Here is a 25,473-nt window from a genome sequence, read left to right as displayed (position 1 = left end):
GAGCCCTAAATCACTTATTTATTTGTTTATTTGTTTACAAGGCATGCCCAAAAGCAGAGCCCCAAAAGCTTTCAAAAATAAAAGCAAAATTTCTCTCTCAAGAGAATAAAAATAAAGCAGTTAATTCTTCTTCTCTCTCTCTCTCTCTCTCTCTCTCTCTCTCTCTCTCTCTCTCTCTCTCTCTCTCGGCCAAATTGCGTCGCCCATAGGGCTGCTTTTCAGCTCCGCATTTTTCGGAAATCCGTACGCTAGCCACGTGGCATTTGCAACCGCCAATTTTAGGGTTTCAGCCAGAAATTAGGGTTTTTGCAGATTAGAGTTTCTGACAGAAATTAGGGTTTTTGGTAGAAATTAAGGTTTCTGCTGCCGATAGCCACGTCATCACTTTGTGACATACCCCCCTCTTCAAAGCATTGTAATCGCCCGCGATTCCGCCTGCAAAACCGACAGAAGCCATAAACCGTCTTAGCAGACACTGATTGTTAGTACCTACGTACTAGGAACACACATCTAGCACATGTACCAAATCGACAATTACATCACACGACATCACAGGATATCACTAGACATCACAGGACATCACATGACATTCAACATTCATTCGAATCTTAGACCATGATTTATCGGCAATGTAGCTAGCAATCGCATCCAGATCCAATCGGCACCTCATCGATGTCCGATTGACTAACCCCTATTGCAACCGTGTCTATTCGAGATCAATCAGATCAAAATGCTACAGTTCGGATCTTAGACCATGATTTATCGGCAATGTAGCTAGCAATCACATCTAGATCCAATCGGCACCTCATCGATGTCCAATTGACTAACCCCTATTGCAACCAATGTCTATTCGAGATCAATCAGATCAAAATGTTGCAGTCATTTTGTCTATAAGTTCCTACACTTAAAAGAAGTCAAGAACAAATCAGTATCATAATCAGGAATTCCATTTCATTAAAGTCATACAACAGAATACTGTCAACTTTCAGTATCTCTGAAGCTCAAAGAGACATCACTGACTCTAGTATCCAAATCAAGGCATCTGTTGACAAAGGAGCGGAGTGACTCCCCTCTTGTGCATCCCACTGCACCAGATCTCCGCCCAAGCTGAATTCTTGGTTCCATTTGGAGTAGACTATGCTAAACCAAAAGCCTCGAGGTAAAGTTTCACAATCTAAGGAGTATCTGCCAGGTCCTCCTCCTCCATCCACTTCGCATCTAATGCAGGATAGTTCTTGAACTTAAACAAGAACCGCCTTCGGACTTTACCTTTATTCTTCGTATCCTTATGTGCCAAAATCTGTTCAGGAACAAGGATCTCCTCGTTTTCTTCCACTTCGGGTTGCTCACCAGGCTCCCCATCATCAGGCACATCACCCTTAAAAGATTTCAAGAGACTCACATGAAATGCATCGTGAATCCTCCAAGTATCTGGCAGTTTCAGTCGGAAGGAGACATCATTTATCTTTTCAGTGATCTGGAAAGGTTCGTAGTATCGCATACTAAGCTTTGGAAAAAGCCTCTCCTTTCCCTTTTTCTTTCTTAGACATGCCTTCTCAAAACGTAAGAGCACCCAATCAATCCTCCTTCAATTTTAAGTCGCGACGATGGCGATCCACTGCCTTTTTCTGTCGTTCTTGAGACTTCTGCAAAGTCTCGCGAACCTTGGCAAAAGCCGTATCCAATCTCGCGTATATTCATCCGCTTCAAAGATCTTATCTTTCGTGCTTAGGAAGGGTGGAACCTCCGCAACACCTTCAACAATCTCAAATGGTGCCTTCCCTGTCGAAGAGTATATCGTGTTATTGTAGGAAAATTCCACCAAAGGTAAGTACTTTTCCCATTGAGTCTTCTGAGCTGAGATAAAAGACTTCAATAAATCTAGAACCACTGAATTTGCAATCTCAGATTGCCCATCAATCTGTGGGTGGAACAATGACGAGAACTGCAACCGCGTGCCAATGTTCTCCCAAATTGCCTTTCCAAAACAAACTCGTAAATCTGGGATCTCTATCGGAGACAATCGTCTCAGGCATGGCATGTAATCTCAAGATCTGGGCCACAAACAGTCTCGTTGAGTGATCCAGCTTGACTGTTTTCTTCACTGGAATGAAATGAGCATGTTTGCTAAATCTGTCAGTCCAGATACCATCGTGACCACTCTGTATTCTCAAGAGATCAAAAATGAAATCCATTGCAATACTTTCCCTGGGGCAAGTGGGTATGGGTAAAGGCTGTAACAATCCCTGTGCCTTATGCCTGTCAAACTTGACCTTCTGGCATACTAAGCAATTGCGCACAAACTCTTTCACATCCTTTTTGAGTCTCAGCCAAAAGAAGTATCTCTCTACCCTTATCATGGTGGTAGCAATGCCGCGGTGACCCGTAAAAGGTGGACAGTGGCATTCAGTCATAACCTTTTCCTCAACGACTGTGTAACGCACAACATGGTTTTTCTCATCAAGTAGCCTTCCCGAATGGAGTATCCTGCTACTATCTCCCCATCCTGCATCCGTGTGAAAATATCTACAAAATCTGTATCTGTGGCATACTAGTCGACCATATCCTCGAAGCTCCTATGATGTATCGTGGAAATAGCCAGAACCAACGGCTTCCGAAACAAAGCATCTGCCACCACATTCTTCTATCCCTGCACATGGACAATCTGGAAGTGAAACTGTGACAAGATGTTCGCCCACCGCATCTGCTTTTTCGAAAGCTGTTTCTGTGACAAGAAGTAGCGCAAACCCTGATGGTCTGTAAAGACAGTAAAATCCGCTCCGAGTACGTAATGCCGCAACTGAGAAAGACCATGGATAACCGCCAAAAGCTCTTTCTCATAAATCTGTGCTGTCATCTCCGGCCTAGAGAACAATCGGCTCTCGTAAGCAATGACATCGCCTTCATGCTTTAAGACCACACCCAGACTACAACCACAAGCATCACAATATACTTCAAATGACTTATGCAAGTCCGACAAAGTCAAAACTGGTCCTGTAGTCAATTTCTCTTTCAATGTTTGAAAGACAGTCACCTTTGTGGATCCCCACGAGAAAGGGACTCCTTCCTGTGTCAAGATATGCAAAGGAGAAGCAATCTCTGCAAACTTTCTTATGAACCGCCTATAGTACGAACAAAGTCCCAAGAAGCTTCGAACTTCATGGACATTCTTCAAATCAAGACAATCATATATAGTCTCTATCTTGGCCGGATCCATTTGCACTCCTGCTACTAAGACAATGTGTCCCAAAAAGTGTATCTCTGGTAGGAAAAATTCACTTTTCTTTGCATTAATCACTAACTTGTGATCTCGTAATGCCTGAAAGACCTGAAGCAGATGATCTCTATGTTCTGCCTCATTCCTCATTCTTGGAGAAAACAATGATGTCGTCAAAGAAAGTGCCAACAAATAGCCTGTACTCTGGAAAAATCCTGTCCATCGTCCGGTTAAATGTCGCAGGAGCATTGGTTAAGCCAAAAGGCATCACCAAAAACTCAAATAACCCAAAAGTAGTCCAAAAGGCTGCTTGTAGACATCTCCCGGCGCGGTTCGGATCTGATGATATCCACTCTTAGGTCAATCCTGCTAAAGCACGAGGATCCCTGTAACCTGTCGAGTATATCATCGATCCTAGGAATCGGAAATCTGTTCTTGATGGTGATTTTGTTGAGAGCTCTATAATCGATGCACATTCTCCAAGATCCGTCTTTTTTCAAAACCAACAACACTGGAGAGCAATACACTTAAGTACTAGGCTGAACAAGACCCTTTTCTAAGAGGTCTTTCACTTGGTTCATAATCTCTTCATTCTGTGCTCGGCTCACACGGTAAGGTGGCCGGTTTGGTGATGTGCTTCCAGGTATCAGATCAATGGTATGATCTTCACGACGAGCAAGTGGTAACTCGCCTGGTAGGCCCTCTGAGAAGCAATCGGCATGAGAGTGGAAAAAATCTTGGCGTTCTTTATCAAGTTTAGACATATTTGTCCTATCCTTATCGCTCAATTCTTTCATAAAGATCGAGTAAACAAACAGACTGAATTTCATTAATTTTGAAATGGCCAAAGCCGATACAATAGGGACAGACTTGCCCTTCAGTTTAATATCAAGTACAATGGTTCTACCCTTCTCTGTAGTCAAAGTCGCTTTTCTCGCCCGATAATCGACCACGGCATTGTTCTTGTGATACCAAGGAATCCCTAAGAGAACATCACAACCATCCAAAGGCATTATAAAGAAGTCCACATGCCCCAAATACCCCTGACAATGCAACCGAAGTTTGCCAATGACAGGTGTAATGGCTACGTCCCTGCCGGGTGCAGCTAGAACTACCTCTGCAAGTGGTCCCATCCGATCGGGAGTAATCTCGAGCCGCGCCCCCGATTCCGGTGAAATGAAGTTTCCCTTGGCTCCTCCACCAAAGAAGATCAGGGCCTCTTGATCTTTCACTTTACCCAAGCTCGGCAAAGTTCTGTACTCTGGTTCATGGTGTCGGGATCGGTACCCACACAATCTGGAACCAGTCCTATTTTCATCTTGCCTTTTCGTCCACGTTCCTCAACTACTCTCAAACTCTCAGGCCTATCGTCGTCCTTATCATTTTGTTCTTTCTGTGCCTTTTTAGAGCACTTCACGGAGATATGCCCATGTTCCCCGCATCCAAAGCACTTCTCCTCCTTGACGAATCGAGCTCGCTCCTGAGGAGTAAGCTTGGGTCGTGCATCCTTTTTCTCTGGGTTGCTCTTTTTCTTTCTACTTTCATCCATGACTCATCAACTCCTGAATAGAAGCTGACTTCTGCTCCAAGCAGTGATCTCGAATCTCTGTAGGTAGACCCAAGGTGAACCGCTCAATGTGTTCTCTGAACGAGATCTTCTTGAATGAAGAGGCGGGTAGAAAAGAGCTCCAGAATCTCTCACAGTAAGCATTTATTGTATCTTTCTTGGTCATCCGAAGATGGTTCCAAGCAGCTCGTATATCTCATTCATACTCTTGCGTCAACCAAGAAGAAATAAAAAGCTTCATAAATTTCAGTCATTTAACTGGCGCAATCTTGTTTAAAAGAAGCGTAGACCACCAAGTACGAGCATTCCCCTTAGAGTAAGAGGCAGCTCTCCGAATCTCGGAGTGCTCTAAGTAGCATCCTCCCGCGAAAGCGATGTCAAATTGCTATATAAAAGACAACCTTCGAAGCATCTGAGTATCCTGAAAAATTATCAAATTTGATCGAGTGTCCACCTTCCTTAAATCTCAGACTTTCTTCCTTTTACCTTCCAGAAAGTCGTATTGGTTGGCTTTATAAAAATTCTTCTTGTTCGCATAAAAGTTTCCATCATCGGAATCTGAGCTGTCTGTAGACGAGCCCTCAATAGAACTGTCAGTCTCTGGGCGAGATTTAGCCTTCTTTGCCTTTTTCTTGCCCTTTCCGAAGCGTTGTTTCTTGCTTCGCTTTTTGCCTTTTCTGTCTTCTTCGCTCGAATCTGAAGAGCTAGAAGAACTGTTAGAAGAAGAAGAAGAAGAAGAACTGGGTACTCTTTCAAATCGAACACGCTTCTTCTGTTTCTTTGCGTTATCAAATGTCGACTGACAACCCAAATAACCCGGGAAGTCAGTGCCTTTCTTCTGCTTTTTGGCTTTCTTTTGCGCGTCAAAAAGCTGAGCAGTCCGTGCATCAACCACCTCTTCTAATTCCTTCTCTGAATATGTCTTCGGACGAGGAGGTTTCTTGAGAGCATGTTTCGGGGGTGCTGTTGTGGTTTTCTGCCACTGCTAGTGCACTTCTTGAAAAGCAGTCTCGCTCATATATTTTGCCAATTTGGGGTCCTTCGCAAAACTGAGCATCATCTTTCTTGCATCGCCGATCAATTGATGAGGCTCTATCTCTTGTTGCTCCGCTTGAGTAGGCCGAGGCGGGCCATACTCTCTGCCGGAATCTTCGTTGTGATCCCTGCCCGCATTTCCAGATGCAGAGGGAGTCGACTGATCCTTGCGTGAAGCCATAGGTGCCGCGGAAAAAAACAAATTGGGGATCAGGTTTCTCATAGAAGAAAAATCGGCCGTGCTCTGATACCACTGTAATAGACTTGGACACTCCAAGTCAAGAATCAATCACCACAGCACCAAATAACCACTTCAAAACAATTCACAGATCACAATAGATTTTGCACTGGCCTGACGGAGTTACGTGCCTAGAGATATTGGCCCCAAAGACTAGCACCCTTTTCGGTATTTCTTTAAGTATTAATCACTGTCAAAGTACAAGAGAGCGGTTAGGGTTTCCCTCTCAAACTCTACGTCCAGATGCTCTGCAGAGTGAGCCCTAAACCACTTATTTATTTGTTTACAAGGGATGCCCAAAAGCAGAGCCCCAAAAGCTTTCAAAAATAAAAGAAAAATTTCCCTCTCTCTCAAGAAAGTAAAAATAAAGCAGTTAACTCTTCTCTCTCTCTCTCTTGGCCAAATTGCGTCGCCCATAGGGCTGCTTTTCAGCTCCGTGTTTTTCGGAAATCCGTACACTGGCCACGTGGCATTTGCAGCCGCCAATTTTGGGGTTTCAGCCACTTTTAGGGTTTCAGCCAGAAATTAGGGTTTCTGCAGATTAGGGTTTTTGGCAAAAATTAGGGTTTGCAGGAATTAGGGTTTGCAGGAATTAGGGTTTTTGGCAGAAATTAGGGTTTTTGCTGTCGGTAGCCACGTCATAACTTTGTGACAGTTAATTCCCGTCTCGCAAGTTACCTTTGCAAAGTTCTCTCTGTGTGTGAAAGTAAAGAATTTTGGGTGAAAGCCTACATCTACCGCCCTACGGGCCGGTTTCAAGGTTCCGTTGCCGGGACAAAATCATTTTTTCCTCAAGAAGTGAACCTCGATTGTAAAGACACAGAGTACAGGAACGCGGGATTACACTATGGCCGACAAAGGGAAGGGCATTATGGAAGAGGGTTCCTCTTCGAAGGACAGACAGGAAGTTCCTATGGTGTTCAAGATTGGCGAGAGCTCACGGCCACGCCCTCCTGTACCTCCTGTTGATGTGAATGTCCTTCCAATACAGGGCTTTATGACTGGACAACTTGAGGATGATGCGTTCAGGACTCAGTTAGTTGCCGCGGTAAATGTGTTTTCGCAACTGGTGCAAAACCCAAGGTTTATGGTGTTCTTGCAAGCACCACCAGTGCTACAGCAAAATAGGCAACCTACACTGCGAACAGAGCTTGTTGAGGCTCAAGCCCAAGTACTTCATGTGTCTCAGCAGGATAGGGAACACTCGCATGTTGCGGAGTCGGGGGCTCCAAAACAGGTTCCTCCCGTCCTTGAACAGGTGGCTAGAATGCCTATTTCGCAGGCTATGCCAGTTCATCCCGCCACCTTTCAGAGCCGCATGCCGTCTTGAATGGACAAGGAGCTGGTTACCAGGCAATGCATCCAGTTTTTCCACCACCCACGGTACATCCTGGGTATTTTAGGGGTGGATCTGTGGTCCAAAGTATGTCTGGTTATGCGTCTGGAAGTCAGCCGTACATCCCAAGAACATTGTTTGGGGGTATGCAAGGCATGATGCCAAACCCCATGTATGGTAGCATCGGCATGCAACAAGGCTTTCAGAGCAACCAGGGCCAGTTTGGGGTGCCACAGGGTCATTTTGGCATGGCTGGTTTTTCTAGACAGCAGCCAAATATGGCACCTATGACGCAAAATGTCAATGGCCAAGACGCGCCGATGATTCCTACTACAGTGCCCATGTTGCAGACAATTTCTTATGACAATTTGGGGGCACTAGAAAAGCCGAAAGCTTACAAAGAAGGTGATGCAGCTGTAAAGTTTAGCACTTTCAGCGCTTTCGAGGATAAGGCAAAGGCTCTTACTTTTTTCCAGCAGTTTGATACAGCTTATGTAGGAGAAAATTTTAGAGAGGCCTCTAAGGTCAGGAAAGCTACCACTTTCTTGAAAGACAATGCGCTTACATGGTGAACGACATTGTTAATGCAAGGACAGGCACCCGCCACATTGGTCTGCTTCAAGCAAATGTTTGCATATGCTTGGCTGTCAAATGAATTTGAAGCCAACGTCATGACAGATTGGCACCAGCTTACTTTGGCTACTTGCAAGATCTTGCTGAAGTACAATCGCAGGTTTTGTAAAGCGTTACTCTCAATGACCTCCTATAGATTTGTGCCATTGACAGAGCAGATAGAGTACTGTTGTGGGCTGCCTAAAGGGCTTCGGGACTACTGTACCAAGAACAGTGGCTACCCTCACCTAGCTCCTGGAAGTTGGAAGTTGCTAACACTAGTCTTGCCTTGTTGAAAGGAGAGGACGATGGGTTTCTGAGCAACGAGAAAGGAGGGTAGAAAAAGACAAATTCAGCGAAGAAGCCCTTTGTGAAAACGGCTCCTGAAGCGTCACAAGGATCAGAAAAGGCCAACACGGATAAGGACTCAGCCAGGACTTTCTAGAGCGCAGGCAAAGAAACAAAGGTCTTGATGGCTGAAAACAAATGCTTTATATACGAGCAGCCTGGTCACTTTGCTACCAATTGTCCACAAAGGAAAAGACCAACTGACTCAGATGATAAAGAGGACCAGAAAGGCAAGAAGCCTAAACCCACGGCAGGTTTGGTGCCAGATATGGTGGGTGACAGGCCCAATACAGATGCCAGTGAGTTATGTAGAACCTGGGGTAAAGTTAGAGATCAGACGGCACTCATCTTCTTTGATCCAGGTGAGAAAGCAAACTTTATCTTACCAGAGTTAGCTATGAAGCTGGGCATCAGAGCTGAAGAGATGGGGTACACGGCAGAGGCAGGGTTGGCATGTCCTGGCCACTCAGAGTGTGTTACTCGCATTATTGGAAAGCTGCGTCTGCATATTCATTCATATGTAGACACAGAAGAATTTTATATCATGCCATTGGAAGAGTGCGATGCGCGGCTTGGAATTCCGTGGATGTTCAGAGTACATGGCGTGCTGGATGCCTTCAGCAAGACGATCACCCTTCAGCATAGAGGCAAAACTCATGTTTTGGATGTAAAGCTGAAAGGGGAGTCTGTCCCTATTGTATCTGCTTCCGCTATCACTTCTGTAATAAAGAATCATCTTTCTGTGTACTTGATTTTTGCACGTGATGTCTCAAATAATTGTCAATCAAATTTATCTATCTTAGATAAAGAAAGATCAGCATTTTTGCAAGAGTTTATTGACTGTTTTTCTGATTCATTACCGTCGCAATTGCCGCCAGAGAGACCTGAGGACCATCGGATAGATTTGGTGCCAGGGTGTAGGCCACCAAATAGACCTCCCTACAAGGTTAGAGCCACGCAGCAGAAAGAGATTATGGGCCAGGTTGAGGAGTTATTAGAGAAGGGGCTGATTCAACCTACTTCCTTTTGCTCCCCAGTGCTCCTAGTACAGAAAAAGGATGGCTCATGGTGCATGTGTATTGATTACCGTGCGTTGAATAAGAATACCATCAAGAATAGGTTTTCTATTCCAAGGATTGATGATATTCTTGATCGTTTAGAGGGTGCTGCAATTTTCAGTAGGACAGACCTTAAGAGTGGGTACCATAGATTCGTATGAGGCCAGAGGATGTGCACAAGAGTACGTTTCGAAAGACATTTGGTCTTTATGAGTTCCTAGTGATGTCGTATGGTCTAACAAATGCTCCTGTCACGTTCAACAAGATGATGGACCGGATTTTCCGCTCGCATCAACAGTTTGTTGGGACATTCTTCGATGACATATAGTCTATTCGAAGAATGAAGAGGAGCATAGGCGTCACTTGACCATTCTGTTCGAAGAGCTGCGCAGTCACATGTTACTTGTCAATCCTAAGAAAAGTGAATTCTTCTTGGAAGAGATCCACTTTCTTGGCCACATAGTCTCAAAGGATGGTGTCAAAATGGATCCCGCAAAGGTTGAAGCTATTAAGACATGGCAAGACTTGAAGAATGTGCACGATGTCATAAGCTTCTTGGGATTGTGTTCCTACTATAGAAGGTTTATCAGGAATTTTGTAGAGCTATATAGCATCACCTCTTCACGCTTTGCAAAAGAAAGAGGTCACTTTCAGATGGACCCAAAAAGAGATTTCAGCTTTTAGTCTCTTAAAGGAAAAGTTGACTTCAGATCCAGTAATTGTTTTGCCAAATCTTAGGAAGTCATATGTGGTCCGATGTGACGCATGTGGAAGTAGCATCGGATCAATGCTAATGCAAGATGGACGGGTAGTAGCGTATGAAAGCCGAATTTTGCAAGGGCCACAGAAGACTATGCAAGTCTATGAGAAAGAGCTCTTGGCCGTGATTCATGCGCTTTCTACTTGGAAGCACTACCTCTTAGGTGCTGATTTGTTGTCCAAACAGACCATCAGACCTTGCGATACTTCTTGACACAGTCAAAGTTATCCGAACAGCACATGCGATGGGAAAACATTCTTTCTATGTTCCACTTCCAGATTATGCATGTGAAGGCAAGAAGAAAGTTGTGGCTGATGCGTTATCAAGGAAGCCATAAATTTCAACTATGTCAATTCCTTATCATCATGAGCTCGATGACATGAAGGAATTGTTGCTAAATTGGCTTTATCTCACAGAAATAATTCTATATGAATTGTTATATTTATAAGTGAGAGGGTTTTCTCGCTTGGGACACCAAGAAAAATAATTCTGAATGAATTATTGGAATTTTAAGTGAGAGGGTTTTCCCAACTGGAGACATCCGAGTAGAGAGTATTCCTAGTGCGTCGTTCGGAGTAATGACAGGAGCACTATGAACGGGAATATCTGTAAGGCCACCAGGAACGGATACTTCTGATGTGTCACATCGGATGAGTGACAAGGAGCATCGGGAAGTAGTATCTGACTATCACGGATATCTCTGATGTGTCATAGGATGGGTGACATAGAGCATCGCGAAGGAGATTATACCGTAAGTTCGGTAGGAGAGGACTAAGTGATGGGTATTCCTGATGCATCACAAGGTGGGTGACGGGTGCATCGGAAAGGGAATATCCATAGTCAGGAGGATACCTAGAGGAAAAGGAGTGTAGCAAAACCACATACCATTGCATAACTCAGTAGCCAAAATTACTGTTGAAGAACTGCCACACAAAGACTGCAGAGTGCACAGCAGCTCATCAACAATATCTTCACTGTACACCACATCTGAAGCAAGAACTAGAAAATAAAAAAACTTTGTTAGGTCATCAAAACAGGTCTTTTAGATTGTGTTAGGAGCAACTGCAACCACGCAAAATCAAGTGAAAAGTAACGTATCCACCAATTCGTGAGAAACCTTTTTGCCACCCTCAACAATCTCAAAAGGTGCCTTGCCTATTGACGAATGCACCGTATTGTTGTACGCATACTCAAGCATATGTTCCCACTTGCCCTTATTATCTGACACATAGCATTTCAACAGATTTAAGATAGTAGAGTTAGCCTCTTTTGACTGTCCATCAGTTCGTGGATGAAATGAGGATGAAAACTTGAGCGTAGTGCCCATGTTTTCAAACAAGCCTCTCCAAAACAGGCTAGTCATACGAGGGTCACAATCACTAACAATCGACTGGGGCATACCATGGTACTTGAAAACATTGTACATAAACAACCGTGCCATCCCAACAGGATGATAGTGATTCATTAGAGACACAAATCTCATCCCCCAGGAGTGGTGCAATGATAGAGAGTGGTATTGGGAGCTCATTTAAGGCCTAACACTTTGGTTCATCTGGCGAGCCCGCTGCTTTCACATTTTCGAGGCTCGACCTGTCTCACCGACAAAGATTGTTCCGGCCACCATTGTGGTTGTTCCCCCCTCCCATCTCGTGATTTATCTTTCATTGTATAAATCTTGTCTTTTCATTGGGAGAGTCTCTAGCCTTCTATAGTAGAGGCCATTTGTAGCCCTTTGGGCAATATTCTTAACAAATGGAAGGATCTCTCTCTTGGGAAAACAAAATTACTTATACCTCAAGCATGAGGGGGTCATGACACATGTAAATCTCAGGACACATGACTATAGGGATGTTGGAAGAGTGCTAGTGGAAGCCTTTGAGTCAACTACCTCCAATCCTCCTAGAGCAGGAGACACCGATGGTTATGATGGCAAAGACAATTTCCTACCTATTAAGGAAAATGATAGAGAGCAAAAGGCTTCACTGCCCAAGAGATGGAGTAAGTAATTGCAAAGCTGAATCATTATGTTCCAACCCCTTTTCCTAAGGATGAGGACATTCATCAGGAATGGATGCATATACTTGCAAGCATTAACACGAGTACATTAGAGTTGAGAACACAGCTCTACCAAGATGGATATGACATAGTACCAATACAAGTGTTTACGACTATGATTGCGGGTACTCACCATGCACACACCAGTGTTGGCCAGTTGAGGAGGCCCGATGGTCTGTTTCTACAAAGCCTGAGGATATGCACCCAATTGCTACTGACATTTATTGTGAGTTGCTTTCAGCCGGAGCCACAGTCAGAGCATCGAGATGCATGCAAACAGCAGATGTGGACACAGATGCCTTGTTTAGTCACTGAGGAGATGCGTCAGAGGCTTGAGAGCCCTCTCCAACCAAAGGAGCCACAGGAGGCCCTCAGGGCACTACCTTGGGGTAGCTGCCCAAGGGAGGATGGTTTGACTCCCACTGTCACGTGACACATCCAACCCCATGTGTCCGTGGACAAGCTACAGCATGATCAGGGTTCAGTTCAGTCAAGTCAGTCTAGAATAGGAAGTGATCTGGCACTTTTGTGAGTCTGTTCGCAGACCGTGCATGTCCAAACACTTAGATTAGATGCATATCCTTTGATTGCACATAGCATGACCATCAGATCCCATCAGGAGCATTTTTACAGTACATCAGACCTATTTTCCCTATTTTTGACATTTTTCACTTAATATTTTTAAGTGACTTTTGTTGGAAAGTAGGTAGGGCAATTGTGCTAAGTTTGTATAAATAAAAACCTAGCGCTAGCACTTTCTGGCAGAAGAGGCAGCAAGAGCACCTCGCCTCAACAGGCAACTTCTTAGCAGAATCCAAGAGGCCTAGCGTTTTTTCTCCACAGCAACAACCTAGCGTTTTGGACCAAATCAGCCAGCGTTTTTGCACTTGCAGATTCCGGCGACAATAGAACATCAGATCAGCCTAGCGTTTTGCATTTGGAGGACAACCAGCAGCAGCGAAGCAAAATTCAGCCCTAGCGTTTTTGCATCTGCAGGACAACTCAGCGTTTTGCAGATCATCGCGACAGAATCAGCCATAGGACCAGCGTTTTCAGTTTTCGTCCTTTAGACACCGAAGATCAAGTCACGAACCTTGCAGATCTAACCTTCTTGCAACAGATCCTCGCCGCACGATCAGTTTCCGCAAGGTTTACAATTTCAGCCCGGAAAACGCAGATTTCAGCATCTGCGTTTTCAGCGCGTCGTCGTCGCATCGTCGTCATCGACATCGTCACCAACATAGAGTCAGAATTCAGAAGATAAGGATTTGCAGATTTCAGCCCTTAGCATTTTCAGATTTCAGCCCGTCTTGTCGTCGTCGACATCGTCGGCAAGTCCAAGCATTGTAGAGATTTGTGCAATCATAAGTAGAACACTCTCGCCATAGAGGGTGGGGCCTTCGGAAGAGGGTTTTACGTCTCTGGTGTCGTATTCTCTTCTCTATCTCTCAGTCTCATACACTTTCACGCACAGTGTCCATTCACTTTGTTTATGTCCATTGCACTCTCTCATTAAGAACGGAAGGCTCTCCCTTCCATAAGAACAAAAGGAACCTTGAGCACAGTTCGGAGCACTCATCTTGAGCAAAGTTCAAACATTCATTCCGCTGCACCTAACACCCAGCTTCTCCTTGGAGTATTAGGAGTTGCTTTGTCGAGACATTTGTAGTGCTTACCAGCACATTCTGCACACTAGGGAATTGCCAAACAACATGAGTGAGAGATGGATCTATCTTATCCCCAAGGAGGCAGGCTCCCTGAACGAGATACGACAATGGTGACACATAACCATTCTCAACTCAGCCTACAAAATCTTAGCGAAGGCTCTGAGTTTGAGAATTCTGCCGCTACTTCAAAGCATTATACATGAGACACAGAGGGGCTTTGTCAAGGAGCGCACAATCCTTGACAACATCTTTACCTTCTGGGAGGCGATTGCCCTCGCACGTCTCCAAGGAGAGGATCTTGTGGTACTCCTCGATTTTGAGAAGGGTAAGACAGAGTTGACAAGGGCTTCGTTGAGGGCACTATGCGACGGATGGGATTTTGAAGATGCATGGATTAGGGAAGTGTCAGCTCTTTACAGGTGTGCGCACAGTCAAGTGTTGTTGGCAGGGCGTAAAGGAAACGCTTCATGCTCACACAATCGGTTTGACGGGGCTGCCCCCTTCTTGTTTCTCTTCTATGTTGAGGCGATGAGCACGTTTTTGACCACACAAGAGGTTGGTTTACGTGGAGTACAGCTGCCTATTCGCGGGAGTTTGAACGATGAGTTTGTTGATGACGCAGGCATGTGTTTGGATGTCTGGGAGGCCAACTTGCACAGGTGTGAGCAGTCTCTTGAGGTGTTCTCTTGTGCGTCGGGAGCATCGATCAATTGACGAAAGACAATGGCTTTCTAGGTTGGTAGTGCTTCCATGCCCAATTGGTCGCCTAGAGAGGGCTTTCAATGGATCCCTCTAGGGACACCAATATGCTACTTTGGGCTGTTTGGTTGGTTTGGATCTGTCACCAGTGTAGCAAACTGCTCCTCTCCTCCCTTCAATCATGAGAAAAGTGCTCCATTGGAGCTGAGCACGGCTTTCTCTTGCCGGTAGGGTTATGGTGGCCAACCAGGTATTGGCCACTATGTGGTACATCACGTCTTGCTGGATTTACATCACGTCTTGCTGGATTTTCTCGCGATCTTGCAACGGCCAGTTGAAGAAGCTAATCGGGAACTTCTTGTGGTCAGGGCGAGACACACAATTGGCTCAGGCCAAGGTCTCTTGGTAGGTCATCACCTTGCCTTGCTCTCATCGAGGGTTGGGGATCATTGACTGGGCACGAAAGAGTAGAGCCCTCCTTGGGAAGCTTGTGGTCAGAGGACTTCTTCCAGGGGAGAAGCCTAGAAGGAGCTGTTGCTACAAAATTTAGAAGATCCGTGAACAGATCAGTGCGGTCTGGATGTGATTCCTAAATCAATTACAATGATCATGATTCGTATCTAAGATCTCAAAATGTGATGCGACTGTTCACTAATTGGTATCTTTGTACAAGTGCTAGATGTGTGCAATCTGTTGTGTCTTTGTGAACAAGCAATGAAGAAAGAAATACCAAAATGGGTGCCAATCTTTGGGGCCAATGCATCTGGAAGTGGAACTCCGCCGCTTCGTGTTGACTCTCTCTCTCTCTCTCTCTCTCTCTCTCTCTCTCTCTCTCTCTCTCTCTCTCTCTCTCTCTCTCTCTCTCTCTCTCTGTTGTGTCTTTGTGAACAAGCAATGAAGAAAGAAATACCAAAATGGGCGCCAATCTTTGGGGCCAATGCATCTGGAAGTGGAACTCCGCCGCTTCGTGTTGACTCTCTCTCTCTCTCTCTCTCTCTCTCTCTCTCTCTCTCCAAGTTCAGATGTTGCAATTTCTGTTCATTTGTTGCTATTCATTTTCTCGCTTGGCTGTCCAACCTCTTACAGTTGCTAACAGAACATTGGTATCATTCATAAATTGGGCTAAACACGTCTCCTAGGCAGCTCTTGGGAGAGTCACGGATGAATGAGGCCCTTGTGCATTTTTCTCAACAAGGTGATTACGGCCCTCTACAAGCCGTAATTCCAAACACGAGGAGAGGCAGAAGGCAACTTTGCCTGCCGACCTTTGTAAACTGAATTGCTCCGACAGGTTTTATTGATGACATTGTTTAATTATTGAGCTTGAAAAATTTGTCTAATTGGAAAAAACTGTAGAATCTAGCTGCTAAAGCTGGGACCCAAGGGTACACAAAGGCGCTCAATGCAAAGGGGGATGCTCCTGACATAAATTTTTTTTTCCCGAGAAAAAGATCCTTCTATTAGTTAATGAAACTGCCCATAGGGCTACAACCACCTCTACAAGAGAGGGCTACAACAATCATGATGGGGAGACTCTCCCAATGAAAAAACAGCATCTGCATATGTACAATGAGCCTAAATCAAGAGATGGGAGGAGGGAAAAGTCACACAGGTGGACGGTAGTGCCATCTGAGCACACCCTGGACCATGATGAAAAAAGGCCCAAGACGCCAGAGTCGAAGGAAAGCCTCTATGTGCTCTTGCATGCGGTCGGAGCTGCCCTGGAGTCTCTCAAACTGTCCTCTGAGAGTATGGATCAGCTCTAGCCAAAGATCCCGAACAGTCTCTGCAGGTGGTACAGGGCGAGCCTAGAAGATGCGGAAGCAGCAGGCCCGCCATATGAACCAGAGTGTCAGGCCGCTGATGAGCTCCCAACACTCCTCTCTCTCACTGCACCACTCCTGTGGAGTAAGCTCTGTAGCAGGCTGGAGTGTAGGTCGACCCCCTCTGCATCACTATCATCTTGCTGGTGGAGAATAGCTCAAACTGAAGTGCCAGGCTCAAACTGACGCCGACTCTCCACAAGATGGCTGAGAGACCACTATGTACAAGCCAGCTCTCAACTGTTGTAGCTCAGTGTGCGACCAGCCAGCGACCAGCCACTGGAACAAAGTGACTCGCCTCGGCTGTCTGGAGTCCCACAACCTCTCCCAAAATGTTGCCAAGAACTCAGCTGTGAGACCCTCCTCCTGCCAATGAGGTGTTGCAGCAAGATGAGCCTCTCTCTGCGCTTCCAGTATGTGACGTCCTAGTCAAACAGTGTGCTGAAAGAAAGGAACACCTGGATGTTTTGCTGAGGAGAAAGGGTCCCTCCAAAGCCACTCTCGAGGATCCCACTATACTCGTGCTAGTGGACAACTCTCCCAAGCCCACAGTCTCCAGTGGCCAGTCTCAAGAGCTGCTGGGTCAGGATCGATGACACAAGTCCTCCCACAGATGCCCACCACTCTGATCCTCTGAAAACAGCACTCTGCCACCTCTGGGGCCTCTACTGCAACTCAGTGTAAGCGTCCCTCACCCTGTAGCTCGAAAAACAGGGAGGGTATAGTCTCTGAGCAAGCTAGAACTGAGATGAGAACCTCCAGTCGCGTGAAGGCCCCCATCCATCTGGGCGTTGCTGACTCTAGAGGTGTGAGCCACTCAGCCAGTATTGCCTCTGAGATGTCCTGACACATGCTCTGTACCCCTCTCATGCCCTGTAGCTGAATGCCATGTAGCTGAATGCCCTAAAGCTCCTTTGACAAGCCTGAAAACTGCAGCCAGTCACCTAAAGTGCGTGTTGGACCCTCTGCCATGGGACCCCGGGAAACATGAGGCCGACTACCAACCAAGTGGCCTCTCTGAGTGCTAACCATGGGGTTCCAAACAAGGGACTGTCTCAGGCGCTCCTCCGTGAAAGTAGGCTAACGCTGCTCCAGGCCTCTCCGGAGTTGCTCCCAAGATCGAAGCAAACCCACAGCGAAGCGGTCCTCGAGTCTCCTGCTCAAGGCAACTCTGCGCATCTCTGTGAAAATTCATCTGGTCGAGGGTCGCCAAGGGCCTCCAGCCTGAGGCACCCTAGCACTAAGCCGCTGAAGCAAGAACTCCTTCCAGGGCTCCTCTCTTGGAAGGAGTCCTCTGACGATAAACTTCCCGAGAAGGGCTCTGCTTTGCTCTGCTGTGTTGGGTCTATGATCCCCAATCCTCCCTGAGAACAAGAAAGAATGATGACCTGCCATGCCACTTTGGCCCAGGCTATCTGAGTGTCAAGCCCTGACCAAAGGAAGTTCCTGATCAGCCCGTCTCCCTGGCTGATACAAGAACTCAAAAAGATCCAACAAGAAGTGATGTACCACATAGTAGCCAACAACACCTGGTTGGCCACTACAACTCTGCCTGCCAGAGAAAGTCGTGCAGAGCTCCAATGTAACAACTTCCTCCTGTCCATCAGGAGGAGGGGAGCAATCTGCTGCTCGGGAGACGAGCCCAAACCAACCTAACAGCCCAAGTACCGAGCTACAGTCCCTGGGGGAATCCACTTGAAACCCTCACCTGGCATCCAATCAAGCCTAGGAGCACTACCAACCAAGAAAGCTAGTGTCTTTCTCCAAATGATCAGTGCGCCTGATGCACAACAAAAAGTCTCAAGAGCCTGCTCACACCTGTTAAGGTTGGCCTCCTGGACATCCAAGTACAAGGCTGAGTCGTCTGCAAACTCAGCGTCCAGTAGCTCATCTCCCCGAATAGGGAGCGCTAAGCCACGTAAACCAACTTGCTGTGAAACCAAAAACTTGTTCATCGCCTCAGCATAGAACAGAAAGAGGAAGGGGGCAAGAGGGCAATCCTACCTGACCGAACGTGTGAGCATGAAACGATCACCTCCACCTCTTGACAAAAGTGCCTGACTGTGTGCCCGTCTGTACAGAGCTGACACACTTCTGATCCAAGCATCTGAGAAGCCCATCCTGCGTAGAGTGCCCTCCAAAAAGTCCCAGTCAACTCTGTCGTAGGCCTTCTCAAAATCGAGAAGAAGTATCACCAGATCCTCACCATGGAGCCGCGCGAGGGCAGAAGCCTCCCAAAAAGTAAAGATGTTGTCAAGGATACTACGCTCCTTGACAAAACCTCATAGTCACAAGGGACGCATTCCGGGACGGGGGAACGGGGGACGGGGGATGGGGCTGAAATGGATTTTTAGTGTAAAAAAGAGAGCGGGACGGTAAGTGGGGACGGAAAAGTGGGGACGGGAAGTCCGAAAAAGGGCGTCCCCTGTTACTATGCAAAACCTATCTGTGTCCCATGTATAATGTTCTCTAGAAGTGGCTGAATCCTCAAACTCAGAGCCTTGGCAAGAATTTTGTAGGCTGAGTTGAGGATGGTGATGGGGCGCCACTGTCGAATCTCATCCAAGGAGCCACTCTCCTTGGGAATGAGGTAAATCAGGCCCTAACTCATGCTGTCTCTTTCCTGTGTGCAAGATGAACTGAAGCATTGCAGAGATTTGAGCCAAGCAAGTCCCAGTACTGCAAGAAAAAGCTGGGAGTCAAGCCATCCTCACCTGGACAGCTACCACGGGGGAGTGCTCTAAGAGCCGTGTATAGCTCCTCTAGTTGAGGGGTAGCTCAAGCCTCTGGCACATCTCCTCAGTCACAAGACAAGGCATCTGTGCCCACACCTGCTCTCTGCATGCATCCTAACGCTCTGACTGAGGCTCTGCAAACAGTAGATCACGGTAGAAGTCAGTAGCAACTGCATGCATGTCCTCTGGCTCTAAAGCAACTGACCCATCCAGCCTCCTCAATTGGCTCACCTTAGCATGCGTATGCCAAGGTCCCACTGCCTCAAAGAAAGCGCCTGTCACTCTGTCACCCACTGGGTCAACTGAGATGTCTGTCGATGGAAAGCAAACTCATGGCGCCTCTCCTCTGTGCTAACGAGCTCCTTGCGAGCCTGCTGTAACTGCTCCTTCAACCAAGGACTATCTGGATGCTGCTCTTGCATCCTCTGCAAGGAAGCAACGCCCTATCGGAGACGCTGCTCCTCCTCTCTCGCTGCAGCCAGCAAGCGAGCCGAAGAATCCTGAAGAAAGAATCGTCTAAGCTGAGCAAGTCCTGAGGCCACTCTATCAGCAGGAGAATCCTGCATGTCTAAGCTCTGTCCAAAGAGCCTCCACTCGCTCTCTGAGCGCAGAGTCCAGCAAGACCCTCTCAGGGATGCGTAGCATCGTGCTCCCCCTCCTCTACCTATCAGTCACTGTGAGAATCACTGGTGCATGGTCCGAAAAGGAAGTCCCTGCCAGAATGCCAACTGTCCCACCCAAGTTACAGAAGTGGTAACTAGTGTAGAAGCGATCTATCCGAGATAGATTCATGCCTCCCACTTTGCGGTCCGAATGAGAGAAGGCCAGCAAGTTGTCTGGGGGCCTCACAAAGCTAGAATGCTGCCACACATCTAAAACCCGCAGTCATACAAAACCTCTCCCAAGCTGCCAGCTCAACTCCATGCACAGTAAGTATGGCTACCACCAATCCTGTCATAGGGGTCCTCCGACATGTTGAAGTCACCCCCTATGCACCATTGCTCTGCCTGCGGCAGAGACTCAACAATCTGAGACCAAAACTCTGCACGTGCACTCGCCATAGAGACAACCCTGAACCTGCATAGTGATCCACGGAGCCCTGCCTGGCACAATAATCCCTCTGCCCACAATGGCCTACTGCAAAGAATCCACAATAGTCATACATACCCCGCCCTGGATGCCTCCAGGTCCATCTGACCAAAAGGTCTCATATCGTCCACGCAAAAGCTGACCACAACGGCTCTCACACAAATGATGCTCCTATAACATAAGAAGGTCGATCTCTCCTCCCACAAGGAATCATTGAAGCTCCTCACGCAGTCGGCCCCTCTGACGCTGAAATTGGGACCCACCTAATCCCTGTACGTTCCGTGAGATGATCCTCTTGGGGAGCAAGAGAGGACTGATGCTGCAATAGCAGCTAACCGTGCTATCTTCGAGGCACGCTTGGACGGGGAGTAATCCGCATCCAAGCGTTCTCGAGATGGGCGTGAGAGCAAAGAGTGCCTAGCCCAAGCCCAAGTAGAACGAGCCGTGCACAAAGCAACCTCCTCTGTCTGAGAGTCCTCATGTATGTGTACATAGCATGGAAGGCACTGCATGTCAGCAAAGAAGTGAACCACAATGTGTCTACATCCTGCTGCGTCTGGACGTGTCACAGAAAACTTGGCCAACGGCCATAGAGTCTAAAGCAAGTCTATAACCCCTAGGTCTCCCATGTGATGAGAGAACTCTAGGGCCATAGAGTCTAAAGCAAGTCTATAACCCCTAGGTCTCCCATGTGATGAGAGAACTCTAGGGCCATAGAGTCTAAAGCAAGTCTATAACCCCTAGGTCTCCCATGTGATGAGAGAACTCTAGGGCCTGTGTCTGTAACCACTCCAACACTGAATCTATAGTCCACTATGCCTGGTCCCTGCCGCATAGGGTAAAAGAGAAGCCAACCGCTGAGTCTAAGGCCTTTATCCCCCTAGCTGGCTAGGAATAGTACATGAACTCTGAAGCAGGCTGCCTCAAGGTCTGGTGAGGGGTCATCGAGAAACCGGGTAAAGTCATAGGCAAAGAAATCTCAACAACGACAAATGTCGAAGCTCGTCAGACCACGAGGAACTGCTGCAAAGGGGGACGTTTGCACCAGAAGAGGGGGTCGCAAGAAAGTCTGTCCCTCTCTCGCCAAGCGACTCGTAGCAAAAGCGCAACCAAGAGATCTCCTGGCAGCCGAGGAAGGCCCTGCCCCCTGGGATGGTTGCGGAACTAGAGCGAGAGGAGATGGGGGAGAAGGGGGAGAGGGGGGGCGAGGGGGAGTAGCAGAGGGAGGAAGACGAGATGGAAAGGCAGAGGGAGGAGGAGGAGCGGGGGGGGGACGGAAGAGGGTGGGAAATCGAGGGGAGGAGGGGCTGTCGAGGATGAGGCTGAGGTGGAGACTAGAGCAAGGACCTCGTCCTACTGAAGAGGGTCAAATCGGTTCCCCGTGGGAACCCACTCCTGCTGGGCAGGAGCCTGGAGTCCACTCTGAGTGCCAGGCTGGCGAGGTGGCCCCTGTCGACGACCACCACGAACCTGCTTCCAGCCCTCCTCCGCTTGAGTCCCAGGCTCAGAGGGTGGCTCTGCCTGCGTACTCTATGACTCTGACTGCTGTTGTTGGCCAGCCCTTGAGGGATGGGGCTAGGCCTGTGGTGTAGGTCGGGGTCTTCTCCGTGGACAGGCCTTCGCAAGATGGCCGATTGTCAACAAATGAAATTCGGGAGGCTCGAATACTCCACGCTCTGTCGGAACCAACCTCCCCTCACCCGAGGAAGTAGGATGACCTTCGAGAGAGTGTGGGTGTCCCTAACCAAAACACGTACTGAGGGGATGTCAGCCGCCTTGGCAGCTACCGAGGTTGCCGTGCGAGGTGTCTCCAGGACAGTCCCAATCTCGAAGCCTATCCTGGACAAAAGTGGTAAGTACTCCCTCCTCAAACCAGGAAAGCAGACGGAGATGGGAAGGTCTGTCTCCTCTACGAGAACAACTGTAGCTGGGTCAAAACCATGCCTCCATTGTCGAAAGTGGGCTCGAACTGCTCGGATGGACAAGGGGCTCATCGAATGACCTTGATCGCCATCTCGGAAGTCTCGAACTCTATCTAATAGTAGCCGCGTTCGAGAAATTGAACATCCAAGATCTTGCCCACCTCTGCGAGAAGGCGGGCCTGGAGAAGATCACGCAGCTCTCCTCTGATGGGTCTGGTGCCGAGAATCTTGCAGATGACGGAAGTCGCCTGAAGGCGTTCCACCTCTACGGCTAGGCTCGCTTGCTCTGTCGGTGAGAAAGCAAGTCGAATGGTGAGCTCAGCGGGGGTCGGGCGAGGGGACTTTATTGGAGTCCCTCTGTGGTGGAGCTTGAGCCTCCATCTGTGTCTGCTGCTGTGAAGAATGGGCGAAGAATCGTTGACGAGTGGTGGCTTTCTGCGCCTGAGTACGTCGAAGGAGAGGAAGACTTCAGCCGAGCAGAAAACAAGGGTGAAGGGGGACAGTGGCGATGCGGATAGAGCGGGATTGCGAGGAAGGGATCGCGAGCTGAGGTGCGGTGAAAAGAACGGGGGGCGGGGGGGGGGGGGGGGGGGGGGGGAAGAGGGAAGGGGGGGCAGTACGCGCGCAAGGGGAGAGGCGAGGGCAACAGCGAGCCTTTTGCTATGCTTCTGACATCATTAAATAGAAGCTACCTGGAAAGTCACTGTATGGGCAGTCAACTCTCATGGTTGTCCAAAGAATATGGCTGAGTCTTATGAAAACGTAATATTGATGCAGAGGAGCTTCAAGAGCACTACCGGAAAGATCTTCTGAAAGGCAGTTGACGATCAGGAGAGTTTAATTAGATAAGAATCACACTGCTTCATAAATGACAAAGAAGAAAGAAAAATTCTTGTTTTTTAAACCAACTGTCACTAAGCAACAAAATATTTTTGATGAAAACTTACTAAAGTCTGGGGGCGGACTTGTGAGCCTTTTGTCCAGCTCCTCACCCCAGGCTAACTCTTCTACTCTGGCCAACAATTGAGACCCTAAGTGCGTCGTGTTTTCAGTGATATTTTTCTGTAGCTGACGCAAGCGACCAGGTAAGTCTGTTAGAGTGACCTCTGCGCCAAGCAAGGCAGCAACACACCTGAAAGGTAGGTACAACCAGCTCAGAACCACTTCAATGGGAAGATACTCTACTTTCATAGACTTGGCATTACCCTACAAAGCCGCAGCCTGCACCCAGCTCAACACATCGTTTCCCCCGCATATTGAATACTTGTGAGTCATGGCAATGCTCCAAGAACATTCCCATGATAACTGCGCTGTCCCACATAACTGCTCCAGTCACTCCTGGTTTATTCTGAACATGTAGAAAATATCTGTTCGTAAGTACAGTACAGACCAAAGTCAATCACATGAACATGGATCTGCGGTTAACAACAAAACAATTTTTAAGGGGAGAAAATTCCCTATGCAAGGATATTTCAACCTTGATGGGCTTTTGAACTCTTCCTCGATGATATACTGATTACTGCCACAGAAACTCTTCAAGATGAAGCACTCATGGGCTGATTTGATGCATCGATAAGATCCGGCTTAATGTGGGCTACCGATGGTTACCAAGGGGAAGAGATCGAAGGTCAGATGTTGGCTTCCCCCTACAGACACCAATGTGTTGCTTGGGTTGTCCGTTGATTTGCACACCAATGTCAGAGGATTCAAGCGCTGAATGTTAGCTACAAAAACGCAGATCTGAGAGCACAAAACGCAGCAGATCAAAGGTTTCTTGCTGGCTGAAAATGAAGAGGAGAGATGGCAGCAGATGGGGTGCCTCCAAGGAAGTCTGAGGATGGGCATAATGGGGAGGGCTGATGTATGCAGCAAGGAATCACCCAAAGCAGGAAAACGCTGTCATAAAATCTAATATCTAACCAACCTAGATGATTTTCTCATATTAAACTGATCATTTAATGTGGGAGAATAAACGGGAACAAGGGTTAGAATATAGACATGTGCTTATGGGTCTATCTCAACACGGGGCCAATGGTAAAGGGGTCCAAATGAGAGATGATCTGTCAAAGAGCAAGGCTAGCCAATGGAGCTTAAATACCTTAGGGCTAGCTTCATTGAAGGCCTCCAAAGATTAGTGTTAAAAGTCCTTTGACCTTAGGTAAGCTAGGGCCGAGCTTGAGGTGGGAACCCTGCCCAAGTTTGAGGTGCTTGTCGTGCTTGACGACTAAGGTGCTTGAGGTGATTGTCGTGCTTGCTGACTAAGATACTTGAGGAGCTTGCTGACTAAGGTGCTTGTGTCTAAACGTCAACATACTCTCTACTCATAAGGGGACGAGCCCTAAAGCTAGGGGGATGAGAGAGCACACACACACACAAGGTAAGCCCAAGCCTCAAGAGGCAGCAAGGACACATGTCAAGCCCCTGTCCATGTTGCCCTCATGGTGTGCCTAAAGCCCATAGTTATAGGGGATGGAGGGGACGGGGGACACCCATTTCTAGGACGGGTGGGGACGGACGGAAAAAGGGTTGCCAAGTGGGAACGCAGGCAAAACGTCCGGGGGACGGCAGGGACGGAAGGGGACGGAAGGGGACGGGAGGGAACGGCAATGGATAGGAGGAGACTTTTTTTAAAATTTGGAAACCTAATCATTTCTAGAGGCTAGTTTCTCTCCAATAGCCATATTTTTGAACTTTGAAGCACCCCAATGGCTATAAAAGCCACCTTTTGGGTCCTCATTTCTCGATGTTTTATTAGCACATTTGCATCTATATGACTCATGTTCTTTGGTCTATTTAGTGTAAATTTGTGGTCAAAGTGATGCTCTACGTGTGTGGCATGTGTATAGGTCAAAAAATGCCAAAAAAACTGTTTTTTTTTTTTTTGTCGTCCCGACCCCCGTCCCCGTTTCCTGACTTTTTCCGTCCCGTCCCCGTCCCCGTCCCCGTCCCCGACCCGCCGTCCCATGTAACGATGCTAAAGCCTATTGGTTGGCCTCCCAAGGGGTCCAATGATAAATTAGTTAATCTAATTAATTGTTTTTGCATTTATCAAGTCCTCTTTCTCAAAGGGGAAAGGGGGACACTTGTCCCAATACTAGCCTTGTTGCTTGATATGCCTCTTGCATGTGATTGGCTATGCATGTGATTGGCTAGGCTTGGAGGGGTCCAATGAGCTTCAAGCATGAGCTACAAGGGGGGGCCGACCAAAGCAAGAAGGGGGGTTGCTTGGGGGGTATACTCTCCCACACACACTCTCATTGTGTGAAGTGCAAAGTGCAAGAGCTCCATCTCCTTCTCCAAGCTAGTAGAGAA

At 47.5% G+C, this 25,473-nt stretch overlaps 1 protein-coding gene across 1 annotated transcript in view; it reads right to left on the bottom strand.

The window, feature by feature from the left end:
• The window catches only part of LOC147433303 (uncharacterized), a 117,735-nt gene that overhangs the window by 3,864 nt on the left and 88,398 nt on the right, over positions 1 to 25,473 (bottom strand). Inside the window, exons 2-4 of the mRNA XM_086491742.1 lie at positions 23,367 to 23,509; positions 23,109 to 23,293; positions 22,854 to 22,970 (exon numbers count right to left, since the gene is read on the bottom strand). Of these exons, the coding sequence (XP_086347868.1) occupies positions 22,854 to 22,970; positions 23,109 to 23,293; positions 23,367 to 23,509 (445 nt within the window). The remainder of the gene's footprint in view (positions 1 to 22,853; positions 22,971 to 23,108; positions 23,294 to 23,366; positions 23,510 to 25,473) is intronic.

The sequence above is a fragment of the Adiantum capillus-veneris genome, chromosome 20, assembly GCF_014529385.1.
Source record: "Adiantum capillus-veneris isolate H3 chromosome 20, ASM1452938v2, whole genome shotgun sequence".
Taxonomy (NCBI): domain Eukaryota; kingdom Viridiplantae; phylum Streptophyta; class Polypodiopsida; order Polypodiales; family Pteridaceae; genus Adiantum; species Adiantum capillus-veneris.
Note: the sequence above shows the minus strand (reverse complement) of the source record. Positions and strands in the feature narration are given on the sequence as shown.